This window comes from Monodon monoceros, unplaced genomic scaffold (genome assembly GCF_005190385.1).
Source record: "Monodon monoceros isolate NGI ecotype Baffin Bay Population unplaced genomic scaffold, NGI_Narwhal_1 Super_Scaffold_6, whole genome shotgun sequence".
Classification (NCBI taxonomy): Eukaryota; Metazoa; Chordata; class Mammalia; order Artiodactyla; family Monodontidae; genus Monodon; species Monodon monoceros.
In genome coordinates this window covers 18391545-18410993 of record NW_021703783.1, presented here as the reverse complement: position 1 = coordinate 18410993, position 19449 = coordinate 18391545, and the positions used below count along the sequence as shown (strand labels likewise).

At 38.9% G+C, this 19449-nt stretch overlaps 1 protein-coding gene across 12 annotated transcripts in view; it reads left to right on the top strand.

The window, feature by feature from the left end:
* The window catches only part of SOX5 (SRY-box 5), a 999335-nt gene that overhangs the window by 956457 nt on the left and 23429 nt on the right, over positions 1 to 19449 (top strand). For all 12 annotated transcript variants that reach the window (XM_029204642.1, XM_029204643.1, XM_029204639.1 and 9 more), the window contains one exon: positions 10914 to 11059. In XM_029204642.1, coding sequence (XP_029060475.1) covers positions 10914 to 11059 — 146 coding nt within the window. The remainder of the gene's footprint in view (positions 1 to 10913; positions 11060 to 19449) is intronic.

The window sequence follows — 19449 nt, the reverse complement described above, 5'->3', positions numbered from 1 at the left end:
TACACGAAATAGAAATAAGCAATGATAAAACAAAGGAGAGAATAGATTGAAGAGGTATCATTAAAGAAGAATTGAGGTAACTTATCCACAGTGGAACGTACCGGGTGAGGTTCAAGCTGGAGACATAAGAGTCTGGGATTTTGAATTTATAAAATAGACAGAATAGTGCCTCCCTGAACTGTGAAAGAGAAGACCAGAGTGGAAGCAGGTTTGGGGGAAGACGTAAACATAAAAATTCAGTATGTGTTGAATTTGAAACTTAAGAAGCCATTTAGATAGAGAAGTTCAGGAGGACATTGTCAATGCAAATCTGATATGTGAAAGAGGTGCTAGAATTTTAGACATGGAAATTATTCCGTAATGAGGTTCTGGAAGCCATCAGAGCAAATAAGAATATAAGAAGCATATGGTAAGAAATGAAGTGGGGTAAAGAATCACAGGTATTACCTGCTGTATTAGTTATCTCTTACTGTGTAACTAACTAACTTAAATCTCACCAGCTTAAAACAGCCAACATTTATTATCTCATAGCTTCTAAGGGTCAGGATCTGGAAGCAGCTTAGCTGGGTGGTCCTGGCTTAGGGTCTCTCTTACGGTTCCAGTCAAGATGGAAGCCAGGGCCTAGGACTTTACTGGAGACAGACAATCCTTTTCCAAGATGACTTACTCGCATGGCTGTTGGCTGAAGACCTCAGTTCTTTGCTACGTGGGTCTTTCCGTAGAGCTGCTCATAGCATGACAGCTTACTTTCCCCAGAGTGAGTGGTCCAGGAGGGAGAGCAGAGAGAAAGCCATGCTGCCTTTTACGATCTGGTCTCCAAAGTCACACACAGTCAGCTCTACTTTATTCTTTTCATTATAAGAGAATCACTAAGTCCAGCCCAACTCAAAGAAAGGGGAATTAGGCTCCAACTCTGAAGGAAGGAATATCAAAGTATCTTTGAACATATTTTTAAAGCACCACGCTTTTGTTAGGGGGAAAGCTGATGAAGAACAATTGAGGATCTTAGAATAAGAATGAAGATAAGACAATGGCCTGTTTACCTAGGACACATTAAAGTTTGAAAAAGGAGGGGTTATTCAATGGTGTCATCTTCCGTAGAAAAGTTAAAGAACGTGAAGAAGAAACGCCTTAGGATTTAGCTGGAGGTTGTGGCCATGTCGACTGTAACAGAGAGATTTTGTAGAATGGTTTAGCAGAACATCAGTTAGAAGGATTTGAAGAACACGAGGACAGAAAGTGCAGCTGATATATGGGTCGGTCTTTTTGTAACCTTGGGGTTGAGAAGGGATCGTATTTTGAGAAGGCTGAGTAGAGGCAGGTTTTAGAATAGGAAATCATGTGTATATATATATAAACAAAGGTGAGTTGGAGAGATCTATAGATACGAAAGAGTGCATGGGTGATGACAGAGCAAGAAGAAATGAGAGAGGATTACCTTTGGAAAGAAGAAATGCCGCCTCTTTTCTCTAAGACTGAAGGAAATGAGGAAAAAAGAGGTAAAGTTACAGAGAAATTGTGGGATGGACAGAAGGAAAGCTGAAGGAGTGTATTTCAAATGCTTCTATCTCTACAACGTTAAATTCCAGATTATTTGCAAAGGGGAAGTCAGTCTGGGCCAGTGGGGCAGCAGTGAGAAAAGCAACAGCGAAACCTGAGGTTTTGAGAAGTTTGAAAATGGTTTGGGGCATGTGTGTTCTTTTTATCGTGTGCACCATTCTGTTATGATCTCTCTGTTAACTCTGCTCAACATCCTAAATGGACACCAAGATAAGATTTGTTTTCATGTCCGAAGAACGTGAAAGATATTTTATTTGGCAAGAATGATTCACTCGCCTAATAGACACGAAAGCTCATAAATATCACAGTGTTGGTATATGAGCTACTTTTGTAATATCCCCAGAACTGGAATATTTAACTAAGGGAATAACTAATATATTTGCATTTTTTGTCACGTGAGGATTTTTTTACTTCAGCATTCCAAGGATTCAATATGACAAAATATTTTAGAAGGACAAGAATGTATTTAATGACATTTATCATCTGACTTTTTCCACTACTAAAACTTCTCTTATTTTTTTTTTCCCTGAAATGTCCCTCCGCCACATACACATCCCACATATTTTCCAAGGATTTGATGCCACTACAATTTACTTTTCTCTTTTCAACAAATACAGATGTTGAAAGCTGAAACTGTAATGAGTAATAAGGTAGTTGGATAAAAGCTGTGAGCATTAGTGGTGTTGTAAAGGTCACCCCTGAAAGAAGAATTAATGTGTTATGCCATTAATAATCCATGGAAAACCGTGAACCAAAAGATAACTTAAGTTATCGTTAATGACATGCGGCTCTTTGCTATATATCTATTAGCTACAAATAAAGAAAGTGAGTTTTTGAGGTTGGTGAGCAATATTACAATGTATTCTATAAGAATGCTTTTGTATGGTATGCAATTGATAGGCAGCTCCAAAGAAAGCTCCTTAAAAAGCATGAATAGTTCAGAAGAATGATGGGTAATTTTAGAATCTTTTGACCAGATGTTATCTTTCCCTTATTGGCCTTTTCAACCTATGCTGTGCATATATATAACACTCTAAACTTTTATCAAAGCATTTTTAGTCTATTTTTTCACTGCAGCTTATTTTAGAATCGTAGACCTTTAACTAGACAGAGCAAATATACCTGTCATCTAGTCAGAAATTGTTATTTTCCAGGTAAGGAACTGAGGCCTAGAGAAGCTAAGTACTTTGTTCTCCAAGAAGAGTTATTTGGAATAGTATAAAAGTTAGGTGAGGGATGAGAGGGACTTCATTCCTAAATTGAAGTGAACCCCGTGCACTTCAGTTTCATCTCTTGCAATGGAATAGTCCTCCCGAGGCCGAGGGCCTAGCATCTGCACCTGAGATGTCTCAAGAACTCCTGATGCCATTGCTGTTTAGCTTAATGCTATACTATTGACACTTGGTTTGTGTGCTTTGAATTTAAGTGAACTGGGTATATCTTGTGTCCTATGAATCTTCTTTCTGATTCCCAGCCCAGGACAGATTGAAATTGAGTCAGCAGTTGTGTAACACCCAGGGCTTGTATTTAACAAAATTTTTTTTTTTTTTTTTTGCGGAACGCGGGCCTCTCACTGTTGTGGCCTCTCCCGTTGCGGAGCACAGGCTCCGGATGCGCAGGCTCAGCGGCCATGGCTCACGGGCCCAGCCGCTCCGCGGTATGTGGGATCTTCCCGGACTGGGGCCCGAACCCGTGTCCCCCACATCGGCAGGCGGACTCTCAACCACTGCGCCACCAGGGAAGCCCTAACAAAATATTTTTTTAAATATGTATTTTCTTATGGAAAGAAAGTCCATGTATAATTGTGGGCTATTTTTCCAATTAAAAATAATCCCAAGGGTGAAAAGAAAAAAAAAAAAGAAGTTAAGTGCTTACCCAGGGATTCTAAGTCCCTGTCCCAATGTAGACAGTCCTGTGGTTATTACCTCTATTTTAATTTTAAGAAAACAAATGTACATGATCACCTAGTAACTTGCTCAAACTCACAGCCAGTGGAGGTTGAGGACTTACAGTCATAGTCTCTGGGTTGCTTGCTTGCTTTTTAGTTGTTGCCTCTTGGCAGCCTCTCTGCCTTAGATGTTCTTCTCAGTCATCTATTTATCCTTTCCCTCATTCATCCCATAAATGAGTATTGAATATCTTCTCTATGCCATACATTTTGCTAAGTCTGGAGGATAAGCAGATGAAAGTCTAGGACTGAGGCTTTAGATACCTGCAGTTTTTGTTCTGTCATGTCTTTGGAAGATACTGGAACATACTGTTCTTGCCCTTCATTCCTCAGAGCCATTAGTACATGAAAATTAAAACTTCACTGAGCAAATGTAGGAGACACACATTGATTCAGTAAAGTTAAGGGAAATATTTTCAAGTCCAGTAATGTGATATTTTATTTCTACAACTTGCTAATTTAAAATATGATGACGTGAAGGAGGATTTTACCTTAAAATTTCATTAATTTACATTTTTTAAATGAGAAAAAAACTTCTATGAGTTTGGGTTATTGAACAATATTGTAACCATTTCACAGAAAGCCATTGGATTATCAGGAAGTTAGGGGTATTATTTAACAGCTGACAATTAATATTTGCCTAGCGCTTTACAGTTTACAAATTGCTTTCACGTTTATTATCTAATTCTCAAGAATTTTCACAGATGAAGAAATGGCTACATATCAGGGTGCCAAAACTTTGATGATGATTAAGTGACCTCAAAAAATAGAAGAAAAAATTATTATTTGTTGAAAATTACTTGAAACTCATGTGCCCTTACTTTTACTACAGCTGAAAAGTCCTACATAAAATAATTAAATGAAGTAAATAAGAATTTGTATTACCCTGATAGCATCCTTTAAATCCATGAATTTTAAGAAATCTGTGTCACATGGTTCAGGCTTCCACTGATATGATGACGACATAGATAATCAGTGAACTTGGAATTATAAAGTTAGCTACTTTCAACTTAGAAATATGCATTTATTCCTTCAACAGACCTTACTACGGGCCAAAGGAATAAAAGACTGAAAGAAGAAAAATGCCCTCAAATAACTCATAGATTGGCGTGAAAGATAAATTTAGGAAAACAAAAGACCATGTGACAATAAAAGCATCTCCAGGGTTTTACAGGAGCATGCAGATGGGAAGTACGAAGGTTGCCAAGGAGCATGTCTAGGGCATGTCAGGAAGGCCCTTACAGAAGGGGTGACACTTGAGTAAATTCCCAGACACACCAGAAAGCCACTATTTCAGTATAAGAAAAAAGCTTGGGACACAGAGGAGGGGTGAAGAGGAGGGCGGGTCCCTGGAACAGGAAATAGTTCTGTGCAGCTTAAGCACAGAGGTCTTGAGAGACCAGCAGGAAATGATGCAGGAAGGATAAGCAGAGTTGATATCATGAGACTTTTAGGCCATTTTAAAGTGTTTGGAATTTATCCCAGAATGATGTTTTGGGGGGAAACATTAGCGTTTCTTGTTCCAGGCTATTTGGGAAACTCTACCTACTGTTGTTATCTCTGGAAGATTCACAGTGCACATTAACATATTCAAGATTTTGAGAATACATGCAATGAAGAAACCTTTTTAACTTTAATTTAGTGTTTCCCACACTTTTTTGAACATGGAATTATTTTTTCACAGAACTTACAGATCGTCAACTTATGAAATGCTCCTTTAAGCACTAGGGTAGTAAGAGATGGGCTTTTAATCAGGTAAAGTGACGTGATTCAAATTCCCTTTTTTGGAATATCTCGGAATGCTTTATCTGGAAGAAGAGTAGGAGATACATTCAAGGGATGTAAGCTTAAAGATAGGGAAGCGAGTTAAGAGGTGAAGGCATTAGCCCAAGTGAGATACGAGGTGGCTTTAGCGAAAGCAAAGGCCAGTGGGGATCGAGAAAAAGCACATTTGAGAGCTGAGGAGGAGGCATAACTCCAGAGCTTGGTTGTCTTTTGTACATAGGGTGAAGGAGGTATCTTAGACGGCTCCCAAGTGACTGGATGGGCAACTGGAAAGGGAATATGGAATGTAGAAGGAACAGATTGAGGTAGTAGGAAGATGATAAATTCTGTGCTAGCCATGCTGCATGGGACATTCCAGTAGAGAAGCTTGGTAGATATGTGTACCTGGAAATCAGAAAGGGTTTGAAGCAGGCGGTAGGTATTCTACAGTCCTTGGGATCACCCCTTGAGTGTTAGGAGCATCCTTAAGACCAATTGCCACATGTTGGTTTGGAAGGCCGCCACAACAAATTACTATAAACTGGGTCACTTAAAGCAAATTTATTCTGTTACTATTTGGAAGCTAGAAAGAAATCCAGAGTCAGAGTGTCAGCAGGGTTAGTTCCTTCTGGAGGCTCTGAGGGAGAATCTGTTCCGTTCCTCTCTCCCAGCTCCTAGAGGCTACTGGCAATCCTTGGTGTTCCTTGGCTTACAACTCCAGTGTCTGCCTCCATGCTCACGTGGCCTTCTCCCCTGTGTCTATGTGTCAAATCTCCTTTCTCTTAGAAGAACACGAATCATTGAATTTAAGGCCCACTGTAAATCCAGCGTGATCTCATTTCAAGATCCTTAATTTAAACATCTACAACGACTCAGTTTCCAAATAAGGACACGTTCACGGATACCAGGGCTTAGGGCACACACATATCTTTTTGAGAGACACAATTCAACCCATTACAAGGAGTTTACTGTTTTTCCTTCTACCTTTTAACAGGCTCTTCCCTTGTGGAGCAGCCGTTTACTCACTCTTTCTGTTTAGATTTTATCCCCTCTAAGATTGGACTTTCCAGTTTGTCCATCTTTTTCTGCCCCTGAAAATATATAACGGGGACCATTTTAATTTTGAGAATTTTGTTGGTTATGGTTAGGAAGAAACACCAAGGTATAAAAAAAAATCAAATTGTGGTAAATTGAACACAGTCACAGACTCTCATATATTTCTTACATTAATGATCCCTAACCTGCATTTCCCAAATCTCATTTGAGGCACTAACTGGAAGCCATATTGGCCTTTGCCCTCCCATTTTCCCTCTAAGAAGCTCACCAAACCTCTCCTGAACACTTCCTTCTGATCATAAGATGTACTTGCTGCCTGAATATATAATGAAGGCAGAATAAAATGTAGCAAGTGATCATTTGGGGTCCTTTGAACTCTAATAGGTGACTCCCATTTCACTGAACCTCTGTGCCAATAAGAAATGATATCCCCTCACAGATTTTTTTTTTTTTTTTTTTTTTTGCGGTACGCGGGCCCTCACTGTCGTGGCCTCTCCCGTTGTGGAGCACAGGCTTCCGACGCGCAGGCTCAGCGGCCATGGCTCATGGGCCCAGCCGCTCCGCGGCATGTGGGATCCTCCCGGACCGGGGCACGAACCCGCGTCCCCTGCATCGGCAGGCGGACTCTCAACCACGGCGCCACCAGGGAAGCCCGCCTCACAGATTTTATCATAATGGTCAAGGCCGTGCAACAAGACTGCTGAGGATGAGCATATAGGGAAAATGAAAGAGGAAAAAAGAGAAAAGAATTAACATTTTTTACTGCCTCCTCAGGTATACGAAGTGTTATCTACTCCTTCACATGTGTTATTTCATTGAATTCTTCCATCAGCCTTATGTTCATTTTACAGTTGAAAGAAATGGAAACTCAGTGAAATTAAGTGTTATAATTTGGCAAATATCACACTTCCTAAGAAGCAGAAACCTGGATCCATCTGAATCCAATGCCCAAATTCTACCTATTTCACTATGCCATTTTGTAAACTGACAGTTACTGAATGACTTTCATGGACCATTTATTATGCTAAGAGACTATATTAACTCATTTAATCTTCGCAATGTCAGGTTTATCTAGTGAGGTTATTCCATTTAACCAATAAGACCAGTGAGATTTAGAAAGGTAAAACAATATGTACAATTTATATAGCTAGTAAGTAGCAATGCTAGGATTTTAATTTAGGCTTATCCAACTCCAAAGCACAAATTATTTTCGGGTGATGGAAACCTTGGACCAAATCTAAGGAGCAAATGAAGTAAGATCCCAGGCAAGGATATGAAGATGGAGAAGTCAGAGATGAGGATCCAGTGCTATGATGAGAAGCAAGGAAGGAAGGAGTGTCCGTAACAAAGGGATTGTCAGTGCTGTTTCTGCCAGGACTGGAAAGTGTCCCTTGGGTTTGGCATTTGAAAGAGCAAGGGGAGCGGAAACAAGACTGTAGCAGGAATGGGAGGGTGAGGAAGGAATGGGAGAGTATGATATGAATCTTCGAGAAGCTTGGCTTGGAAGGTAAAGAAACAGGATTGGAACGAGAGGGCAACACAAAGTTAAGAGACTTTATTTGCTTGTTTCAGGAGGAGAATCTTAAGTACTTACAAGTTGAGGTGGTAATGATAGTAGAGAAGTTCAAGTGGATGATGTAAATGTGAAAGAGAATAATCAGTAGAGAGATATAGAAATCTAGAGCATGAATTTGGGGGATTTGCCTTGAATAAAAGTAGCAGTGCCATTTTCATTGAAACAGGAGGTGGCAGTGGGCATACGTGGAGATCGATTTGAAGCTAGCCTGGGGTAGGAGTCAGGGTGGGGAAGGAAGGTGAGAGTTCAGCCTTATTGGTCTTTCCAGAATTGGAGGTGAGGCCATTTACTGAGAGAGGGAATCAGCATAACTGGGAAGTTGGTGACTGTGATGAGAACAAAGTGTAAAGAACCAGCAAACAATCCTGTTATGATTCAACTCTGTAATATGTGAACGGCTTTATGATTTAACACAGCAGATACAATGTTAGAATTTCATATAGCATTTTAACTAAAATTCAAGTCTCTGAAAGCAAGAATGTTTCTTTTAAAGTGAGCACCTATATCCACCTGCACACAAACACACGTCTCACATTGGAAATAGCCATTACAGAACATATGTATGTCTGTCAGTTATTCACCCTCGTAGTAATAGATGCATCCTTTCTGCATCTATATTAATGATTTTTCCTACACAGTGTTATCTTGACAGTGCCTAAAAAGCATAAAGATTTCATCCTTTTATTCAGTGTCATGTGCCAAGTCATTTCAAATATATTTGTGCTCTGGAGAAGCTAAATAGACTACAAAAACACGTGGAACCAGGTTGTACATAAACAGGGGTTAGAGGATAGGAAAAGCAGGCTGATCCTCTTAAGATCTTTTACTAAAGGAACACATACCAAGACCATCCCTGTCATTTAAGAGCTGCATTTTTTTCCAGAGTGGTAGTGTTCGTGAACAGAATGAGCTCAAGAATAATATCTTAAGAAGGTTGTGCAGGAGAACCAAGTCCAGATGTTGAGGATAATATAAGGTTCAAAACGACCGTAATTTTAAGTACATATTAACCCTAAAGGGCTGACCTAGATCTAAATAGTTGTTTATGATTCATATTGTATTTATAATGAGCAAGGATGTTTTCTTTTGAATACATTCCAATGAATTTAGCTCAGAAAAGCAAAATATATAGTAGCTCTCAAGGCTCCCCTTTTCCATCACCGACCCTGGAACTTCTCTTTCTGCCTTAAGGAGATCAGAGGAGGATGTTCAGTCTGTGCATAGGAAGGGGGGAAGGACACGGATCATTTAGAAGCCTTCCAGCTCTGAAGCACTGCGCTAATCTGACATCAGCTTCTTCAATAGAAATGTTTAAGCAGCAAGAAAGTATTCTAGGTTTTTTGGCAATTGGCAGATCAGATAGAAGAGTCTAGCAATGCGACGAGGTCGTGTAATCTGACATGATTAGACAAGGCTCTTTAGTACCAGAACATTCATAATTGAGACAAAGAAAGAGTATTAATAACACTTTCCTAACACGGCAGTTAGCCATTTTATATTTCCTTTCTTTAATCTTAGTGTTTTTCAACAAATCATGGGATTTAATAGCGTGTTTTGGCAGATTAGAGGATTTATGGCCCAGATGTTTTTTGTTCTAAAAATGGATTAGGGTGTAAAGTTTGCTGGAATCCACGGAACATGTTGAGGCAAGCCGGTCATTTTATGTGTGATTAGTGCCTGCCTTCTGTCTCACAGTCCCTCCATCTGTCACCATTCACCAATGGATCTGGTTAGATTTAGCCTCATGTCACAAACAAGTCCCTTTTCTGGGCAATTTCATATTATAGATTCAGTTTATGCCATTTTATGCCCTAGTTAAAAGATAGGGAGAGTGAAAGATGATATATTAGCTTTCCTTTCAATATTTGCAAAACAATCCCTTCCCATCGCTCTTCTACCCTAAAATCATGCAGATTATCAGTATAATGTGCATCAAATAAATAAATGACCAGAGTTAAAATTAGCCTTTCTCCTTACACCTGTTATTTTTTAAAAGAAATATTTTAGCTTTCTTTTTTTTTTTTTCCCCCTAACTCTGGATTGTGGAGTTGCGCCACAAGTTGGTCACTTGACCATCCCATTAAGAGTGTGAATTAGGGGCTTCCCTGGTGGCGCAGTGGTTGAGAGTCCGCCTGCCGATGCAGGGGACACGGGTTCGTGCCCCGGTCCGGGAGGATCCCACATGCCGCGGAGCGGCTGGGCCCGTGAGCCATGGCCGCTGAGCCTGCGCGTCCGGGGCCTTTGCTCCGCAGGGGGAGAGGCCACAGCAGTGAGAGGCCCGCGTACCGCAAAAAAAAAAAAAAAAAGAGTGTGAATTAAGTGTGATTATAGTTACCCAGTAGCCACAATTTATTATTCAGCAATTACAGGTGCTTGGTTACATTCTGTGCTTGAAATTTAGCCTCTTAACTATTGCAAGTTTGTATCTGTAACAAGACATTGCCAACTGTGGTTTATTTCACCATGGTTGGATACAGGGGGGAAATGCTCTTCTTTCAGTCAGTTAACAATGATTTGTTCCTTCTGTATATAACAAACCTAATAGTGCCATACTCAAACTCTAAATTGGCCTTTCTAATACTATGAGAGTGTCAGTAATTAATAGTAATAATTATCAATACCTTTATCCTATGGTAACATTCAAATGATCCTTATAGGAAAAAAACCAAAGACAGGTTGTATTTTTGCACTACAAAATATTCAGATAACTAAAAAAGTTTATCTAAAAATTATATTTTAAACTTCTTTTCAAACATGTGGAAACAGCTGTATTTCACTTAAATATTACATTTTGATAACAAATGTTTGGCACCATGTTGATGTAACTGTGTGAATCAGTCATCATCAATTATTCATTCATTCATTCATTCATTTTTAGACTGATTCCATTGAGAAATTAGTACATGCCAGACACTAGCCATTCCCAAAAAAGACGTGATTTTTATGGTGAAAGGTTAACCTATCCATGCACTTGTACAAAACATATCCTTCGTTCTGTTACATCTTCAGGTTATTTAAATGACCATGATGCTGTCACCAAGGCAATCCAAGAAGCTCGGCAGATGAAGGAGCAGCTTCGGCGGGAACAACAGGTGCTTGATGGGAAGGTGGCTGTTGTGAATAGTCTAGGTCTCAATAACTGCCGAGCAGAAAAGGTTAGTTCCTAAAATAACTGACTTTCCAAAAGTACTTAAATTGCCTGACTGTTTTTCTTCTTTATCTTTTTCTCTTCTCACCATCCTTGGAATGACAGTTCTCCCACCCTTTATCCCTCCATCAGTGCAGAACTCTTCATGCCCATCCTAATCAAAACCATCTGGAAATGAAAAGCGTTATAATTCTCTGCTATCCATCTGAACCTTATTGACAATTAATATCCCCTTTTCTGCCATCACTTTGTATTAAAATGAAGTGGCATTTGAAATACCTGAGCCTCAGTGAAAGTTTTGCTTTACAGAGATGCTCAACTTGTATTTGGGGATGAGCTGGATCTGAAAATGCCGAATCTTCTTTAATCAGCATAAGCTTGGATGATACCCATGCTTGTAGTCTCAGCATCTAAGATCCTGAGCTTGTCATAATGTTTCCAATGCAAAGCACTGTCAAGTTTTAGGTGACTGCACAATTGGAAGTTTTGACTTGATCATAAAACAAAGTTTGCTGTTTAAATTGTGGACATTATTATTATACCTATTATTATGCTTAAGTCCAGTGAAACTTCTGGATTTATCTGAGCTATAATAATTTCAAACTATTTTGTCTAAGCTACATTGTATTTTATTCAGAAAAATATTACGTTATTATAGAATGCTTGGAGTGATATACTTCTTTTGGTCATATTTGGTATTTTTAATTGAAATTTTAAAGTTACTGTATCCCCTTTTCTCAAAATCCTGTAGCTAAATAGATATAGTAGATAAGAGAAAAAATGATCAGCTACTTAGTAATAACTTGAAAGTTAATCATCATGGGAAGGTTATGAGTCAAACAGTGTCATCCAGAATGAACAGATTGCTAATTTGGATAGCTCTGGTTTCCCAGGTTTTATATGGAATTTTACACATAATCTCTAAGAAGCTAGCAATTTGCATAGTGAAGGTGTGACCTTGCCACAACTGTACTTTTCCTCTGGTCCAAACATGGATCAAAAGGATGGAGAAATGATTTCAGTTCTGTTCTGTTCCTGGAGGGGAGAGCAAAGCATGGTCAAGTGTACATCCCTTGCAGTCTCACAACATAAGAAGAGCAACACTGGTGCAGCTCGAAGGGCACGAACATTTTCTAGCTAAGCACCAGAAGGGAAGGGGAACAGCAAAGTGACAGCTCTAAGAAGGAATGATAGCAAGCATAGAGGAATTTATATTCAAATATTTAAACGTTCTTGAAAGGATGCTTGAACAGAAATTCCTTTTCTCTGCTCCCCATGTAGAAATGAGTTTAACACTCAGCCAGATGCTAATGCAAAGTGACTCAAGCTATTCCTCGCAAGCATAGCTAAATTGCCATTATTTGTTAAGCGCATTGAATTCAGCTGTGGATACAGCAGTTGGTTGCATTCAGCAAGCATCTGTACCCTTTTTTTTTTTTTTAATCCTCCAAAGCAGAGACAACTCTACCTATCTCCCCCCCTCTCCTCCCCTGTGCTGGCTGGGAATTGTCAAGTGACAACCGACCAAATCCTTTTGGACAGGAGGCCTTCATCCTGAGTTCTATATACTTACAAAACAGGCCTTGTGGTTGGATCAGGGAGCCCATTAAAAGCGCTTTGATGGTATGGAAATTCATCTTCATGAAGCTCCTAGGCCCCTAAGCAGCATGCTGTTTAGCTGTGGTTACAGATCAGTCATTCACATCGGAGGGCAATAATTGTGCTGACGGCTTGTAAGGCAATGGGAGTACATAAAATAATCCTGGGCCCTCCACCATGGCACTGCAAGTTAATCTTCTCTAATACAGATCAGCTGTTGTTCTAACACATGACTTCATGCAGGCTCCAGTGACTCTGCTCAGCCTTTTGATTAAGTAACAGGAGTGGAACCATCTGCATTCATTTTATTCCATAGTTGTCCATTGTTAGGGACCTTATTTCCACTTCTTGTTCCACCTCCACAATCAGGCTTCATTTTATTTCTCTGATTAGCACCTCCTATTTGAGTTGCAGGAGTGAGAGTTGCCTCTGTTGAAAACTACTCCTTTCAATTTTCCTTTCTCTTTTGTAGAATTATAGTAACTGTTTTTTAAAAAAAATCTATTTCTGAAGTAATACCTGCCAGAATCTGTTGGCCAATTAAGATGTCTCCATTCTCAAGAAGTTGGTGCCCCCAGATCTCTTCACCATGCCCTTTCCGCAGTTGAGTTACATCTTCAACTATGGTCTTACATTTTTATGGGTTTTTAAGTGAAAATCTTAAAAAATGAAATTGTATCATTGTAATTGTAAAACATAAAAATGTAAAAACCCATTATTGTCATAGTCTGGCAAACTCTTGTAATGCGTAAGTAAACCTTTTCAGCAGGAGAATTCAAATTAGTTCATCCCTGTGTTACCCTTGACACTTGAGATTGAATCTCTCTTAGAAGCAGGAATTACTGTGGTTGCCTTTTCCTGTTGAAATAGCTTAGCCGGCATTTCTACCAAATTAATGATCAATCTATGTCTTGCAACTCATGGGAATGAAATAATGTCAATTTAAATCTTTTAATTAGTCATTATTCAACATTAGCACCCCTGTGTACTTGTACACAGTGCTGTGTACAAGTGCTGTGTACTTGAGGCACTGTATTGAACAAGAAAATATGTCCTCTGCCTTTATAGAGCTTACAGTTTAGATCAAATTATGAGTTTGTTAATCATGGCATATTTATGTGTGTGAATTCCTATAGGAACTGAATTAAGACCCCATACTGCTGAGCATGTCAGATCAGTTATATACCTGACTCGACAGAGGTAGCTGCTTGTTTTTCCACATAAAGCAGCATCACTAGACATATTGCCTCATCGTTTTTTTAATACCTACCTTTTTAATCGATTTCTATAATCGCCCAACTTTATCCATGGCCAAAGCATAGTTAGATCAGTAGTTGGTTTGAAATTTTGCTTCACAATCCCTAACGAAAGACAGAAACACAGTATGTATAAATTCCTCTTATAATTTGCACTATCGCTCCCAAAAGGACGACATTTTTTCTCTCTTTAAACCATGCTCCCAACTTCCTAGACCCTAAAAGTATGTGAAATAAATGTAAGAAGTGGGGAAGATGAAGGAGAGAGAAAGATAGAAAGGAGCTGGGAGAAAGGAAAGGGGGAAGGAAAAGTAATTCAGCCAGATGCCTTCCGTCAGTCTAAAAGGAGATAGCAGGACCCAAGATGCAGATAATTGGAAACCTGTAGCAGAGATCTGTTTTCTTGAGTACACAAGCCCTATACACATTAACTTGTCTTCACATTTCAAATGACCAACATGCTTGTCTCGACTAGAATGTCTTAATTCTGAAAAGCTGTAATTGGGCAGTGAAAACAATTAGAGGTGTGAAGATAGGGACAAATGTTTTCCAGTCGTATGTACCAAAACACATAATGAAAGTCATTCGTACTGAAACACATTTTAATTGAAGACTTCTAAAAGATTTTTCATTTCTTTACTTTTCTTGGAAGTGTTTCAACATACCCAAGAACTGCGTATGTCAGGTTTCTTGGAAACTCTGGGACGCAGTGTTATTTATAATTGTCATCTCTGGTTAATTATAGCCTGATTGTATATTCAAATAATGTTATCTTTTACCACTCAGCTCTGTTACAGATTAGTGTCATAGGTGAATAAGTAAGCTTCTCAGGTAGGAAGAATCAGAAGAATACCCTCATACATACATTTGTTTTGTAAAAACCACCTGCTTTGCGTCTTTAACACCCAAATGGCAAATGGCACGGTTTTGACCAGCTACATACTCAGGTTCTGACCTTATAAGCTTACCTGATAGGAAATCATAAAAACTTCAGTTTTTGTCCTGATCCTACCAGGGAACACTAATACAATACAGACTCAGTGCACTGCAATGAGGAACAGACCAGAAGTTTCCCTGATCACTACCCAATGTAGTTGTCCTAGAAAGATAATGCCCATGCTGTAATACCTGTTAGAAATGTTTGTCATGACATGTATCAGGATATCTAAATACAGTAGCTTCAACAAATACTGATTAGCTTTTAGCCTACAATGAAGTTCAGGAGTAGGAGGTTGGTGGCCTTAGCTCATTAGTTCAAGTGATGTCAGGGTTGAAATCACTTGATTATCTGGGCTGTTCCCTTAGAGTCACAAAATGTTGCTGCACCTACAACTATGCCATGAAGGCAGCAGACTCAGAAAGAAGTTATTTTCTCTTCGCTGAAGTTCGGTCTTCACTCACATAGTCATATTTCACTGCACCCCTCAAGCTGACTTCCATAAACATCTCCTTTGGGTAGAACTGGGTCATTTGCACATCTTCATGACAGTTACTGGTCAAGGAAGAGAGACCACTTTAAATGGATCACAAATTATTTTCTGGAACTGAATTAGAGACCTTATCCTATCCTTCCTGAGGTCAAAGGATATCTTTTTTTTTTAAGAAAGGCAGACCGCTACCGGCAGCACCTCATTTGGATGTGTCTTGAGTCTTGGAAGCTTGACTAGCCTACTTTCTTCTAGGAATGGACCTTGAGAGCTTGTTTGGAGGGTCTAGCAGGGCAGAACAGCTTCTCATATACCCTCGACTGAAAAAGGGCCCTCCCCTATTGGGGAAGGCCATCCTCTTCCACTGAGCTTACAGCTCCAGGAAGGATGTACATGGATCCATGGGGCAGGAAAGGGGACACCTGTCTAGCCATCCAGATCAGCCAATCAACCCTGGTGATCAATGGGGTGACAGAGGTCGCAGCCAGATCACCCTCACATTTAAGGGATATCTTAAGACCAAAGGTTATATTGGCAGGGACAAAAAGAAAGACCAGAATGGCTACCGGGTAGGAAAAGGCCATTGTCAGCCACGGCTACATTATAAAAATGATACCAAAGCTCTCAAATATTTTCATCATAAAGCTGGTTTGTTTTGATTACATTTGATGTCATCTATCTAACTACTTTTGTTCTTCTCTGTTGCATGTCCAGGGCCTTATACCTTGTCTGTGTTTCAGAAAGAATTAAATGACATTCAAGAATGTGTACAAGAAAACATTGTTTGGTGCCAGGTTAAATCAATGAATGTATGTTCATCCACATACTTTCTACATATTAAGGCCAACTTCTGTATTACTTCTTGTATATAAAAAAGATGTCACTCACAAAAATAAACATACAAATATGTGCATGTATTTCTTAAGGTAGAGAATTTATTCATCAAACATTAATTGCCTGCCGTGTACCTGAAATCTAAACACTTGCACATGCTATGCATTCATCAATAACTGCAAGTAAGAATAGCTAGGAAAATGTCTTACTTTTCCTTCTGAGGTTCAGTGAAAATTCTTTGCAGATTTCCATAGAATAAGATGAAAATTTAGTGAATAATATGTATATTTTATTTTATTTATTTATTTATTATTATTATTATTTTTGTGTGGTACGCGGGCCTCTCGCTGCCGCGGCCTCTCCCGTTGTGGAGCACAGGCTCCGGACGCGCAGGCCCAGCGGTCGTGGCTCACGGGCCCAGCCGCTCCGCGGCATGTGGGATCCTCCCGGACCGGGGCACGAACCCACGTCCCCTGCACCGGCAGGCGGACTCTCAACCACTGCGCCACCAGGGAAGCCCAATGTGTATATTTTAAATAATGATTTACTCAGTAATGAAACCAGTTTCTCTTTTTGGTGTCGGTCATATTCATAAGAAGTTTTACCACATACATTATAGATGGACTTGTAAACAAAGGTTAATTTTATTACTCTGGCACTTGAAAACCCTTCCAGTACAACCTCCTCTTTTCTGCCATTGTCAACCCTTTTCTTTCCCCTTAACAGAGTGCCAAACATGAAATGACAGTGACCAATGTTGACTTCATGTGGATGTTTAATAATGAAAAAAAGTGTGTCAGTCCCAGCATTAGTTACAAATGGCAGTAAGTGTATCGGATGGCAGCCCTGTAATAATTTTACATCCATCATTCTTTCCTGATGCTTCACTGGCCATCTGATGGATGGGGCCAGCAGTGTTAACTCTTCAGAAACTGACACAGTGTATCTACTTCAGCATTATCTAACATATGCTCCTTCTCTTAGATAAGGAGAAGGCATGTGAGGAATTGTAAACTACAGATTTGCTTTGAAAAAGTGAATATGAAGGAACTCATGCCTTTGTATTCAGTGGCAGGTACTACAATTAATTAATGATTTATGGGTGGCTTTTGTAGTTGTTGCCTTTAGCTAAAATGAATTAGAGAAGTCAGATTAGAGCTAGACATTTCAGTGGTAAGAGGAAAAACTCCATGAAGGAGGAAGCTATGTTAGGTAAATCGTTCAGGAGGAAATGAGATAGATCATTGCAACAGTGGGACAAAACAGGAGCTTTTCCTTGGGGGGGCTGTGTGTGTGAGTGTTTGTCAAACAAAAATGTCCCCAAACTTTTAAATCTTCTGGTTAGAATTTACCTGAGCACAAATTAGAATAACACAAATGGTTAATATTTTCTTTTTATAAAAGTGAATATATATTATTTTTTATCTCTATGTAATTATTTATTTGGTGATTTTAATTAAAAGATACACAAAATCTGAAGTTGAATATTTGCCTTTTTATTATTGGAGTCTCTCTACTCTAAATATGTATGTAAAATGGATAGAGAACTACTTTCTAGACAGCAGATTATTAGAAAATCTAGACTAGTTTTTTATGTGCAAGCTGGCATTTGATCCTCAGGTTTTCTTTTCTTTTGTTTTTCATTCATAAAACCTTCTTAATACTGAGTGTCTTAGCTAGGGAACACTTCTTATGGGACAGGAGGGGAGAGGAAAACCCCTTAGTGAATATTATCAGCATCGAGCAGCCCGTTTTCAAAGACCATGACAAAAAGGCAAATAGGTATTATGTCATCACCCATCCATCACTCTATATGTCAGCCTTTCAATAATTCCAGTCGACACTCTCGACAGGCTGGTACAAGTTAAAGGGGCTGTTTGTTTCTAGAAATTGAGTATAGACTGTCTATAGCCTTTTGTTCCAGATGGTTTTCTTCTGTGTCTTTTCATTTCTTTCTTTTTCTTTCTTTTCTTTTTGGGGGTATTTAATTGAAATACATGCCGAGTTTGCAGACTGCAAAGATCAGAGCTGTTTTCGTCCAGCAGTGGTAACTATGCATTAAACATTTTGATTTGTTTGAGCTTGAAGTTTAGTCCTTTTTTGCCATTTGCTTCATGGAGTTTGTGTATATTTACAGCCTCTGCATTTAATGGCCACATGCCTTATTTTCACAGATGGCCAGTGGAAGACTTTTTCTTTCTCTTAGTATAGCCTGCTTTCAGTTTTGCTACATTTGTCACAGTGCCACTACTTGCAGCTAGCAAGTGCCCACGCTTGGTGGGGAGCAATTATGGTGTGAGTTTTTAAGGAGCTTTTTAAAGGGTTTTTTTTTTTTCCAGTAAACTTTTTATGGTTTAATTTTCAAGCCTAGAAAAGCTGTGCATGTTTTCAAACAGAGAGTCTTGTGTTCTTTACATCATTCTGGTAGAGGGGTTAGTGCAGGATGGTCCAATAAAATGAGACACACAGGGCATGCCAAATTGGGCTTTCAGATAGACACCCACAGGCCTCTCTGATGATTGAAATTGTCTGTTCATTTAAAGATATGAGGATAGGCTCACAATAGTATTCCTGAAAAAAAACGAGTTTGAAAACACCGTATGGAGAATGATCTAGATATTTTTAAAGTACATTTCCATGGTACATAGATAAAAGACTAGAAGAAGAATAAACAATCATTTTGCCAAGGTGATGGGGTTGGAAATTTACATGTCCCCACATTCCTGATTTTTTCAAATTTTCTGTAAGTAAAATAAGAATCACTTTTGTTGTTGGACCAGAAGTGTTATTTTTGAAAACCTGGTCTACTAAGAATGATCTTTCCTTCCCTTCTCCCTTGCTCCCTTCTTCATCCCCAAGATCAAATAGCTGTCTTCAAGACACTTAAACATTAAGGCACTGAAATAATCAAAGAGCCATTTGTTTTTCAATTATCCTCATACTTAGTAGATATATTGTATTCTCTATTGTCATTTATTGCAAGTGACTTTAACAATATGGATTTAAAATTATGAGGAAAATATTCTGAATTTAACATTTACTTCAAAGGGCCTCATTGAGTCTTTCCACTTATACCTTTTCTCTTTTACAAATGAGAAACACTTGTTTATGAGTATACGAGTAAAAATAGTAGTAATAATAGCTATTGATATCTAGTTTGTATCTTACCTTTTTCAACTGCTTTCACATCAAATTTCAGTTCTGTACAGTATTATAAGCAGAAAAGTATTCATATCTTTGTTTTAAAAATAAAAACCTTGAGGTATGACATTATTATAGGA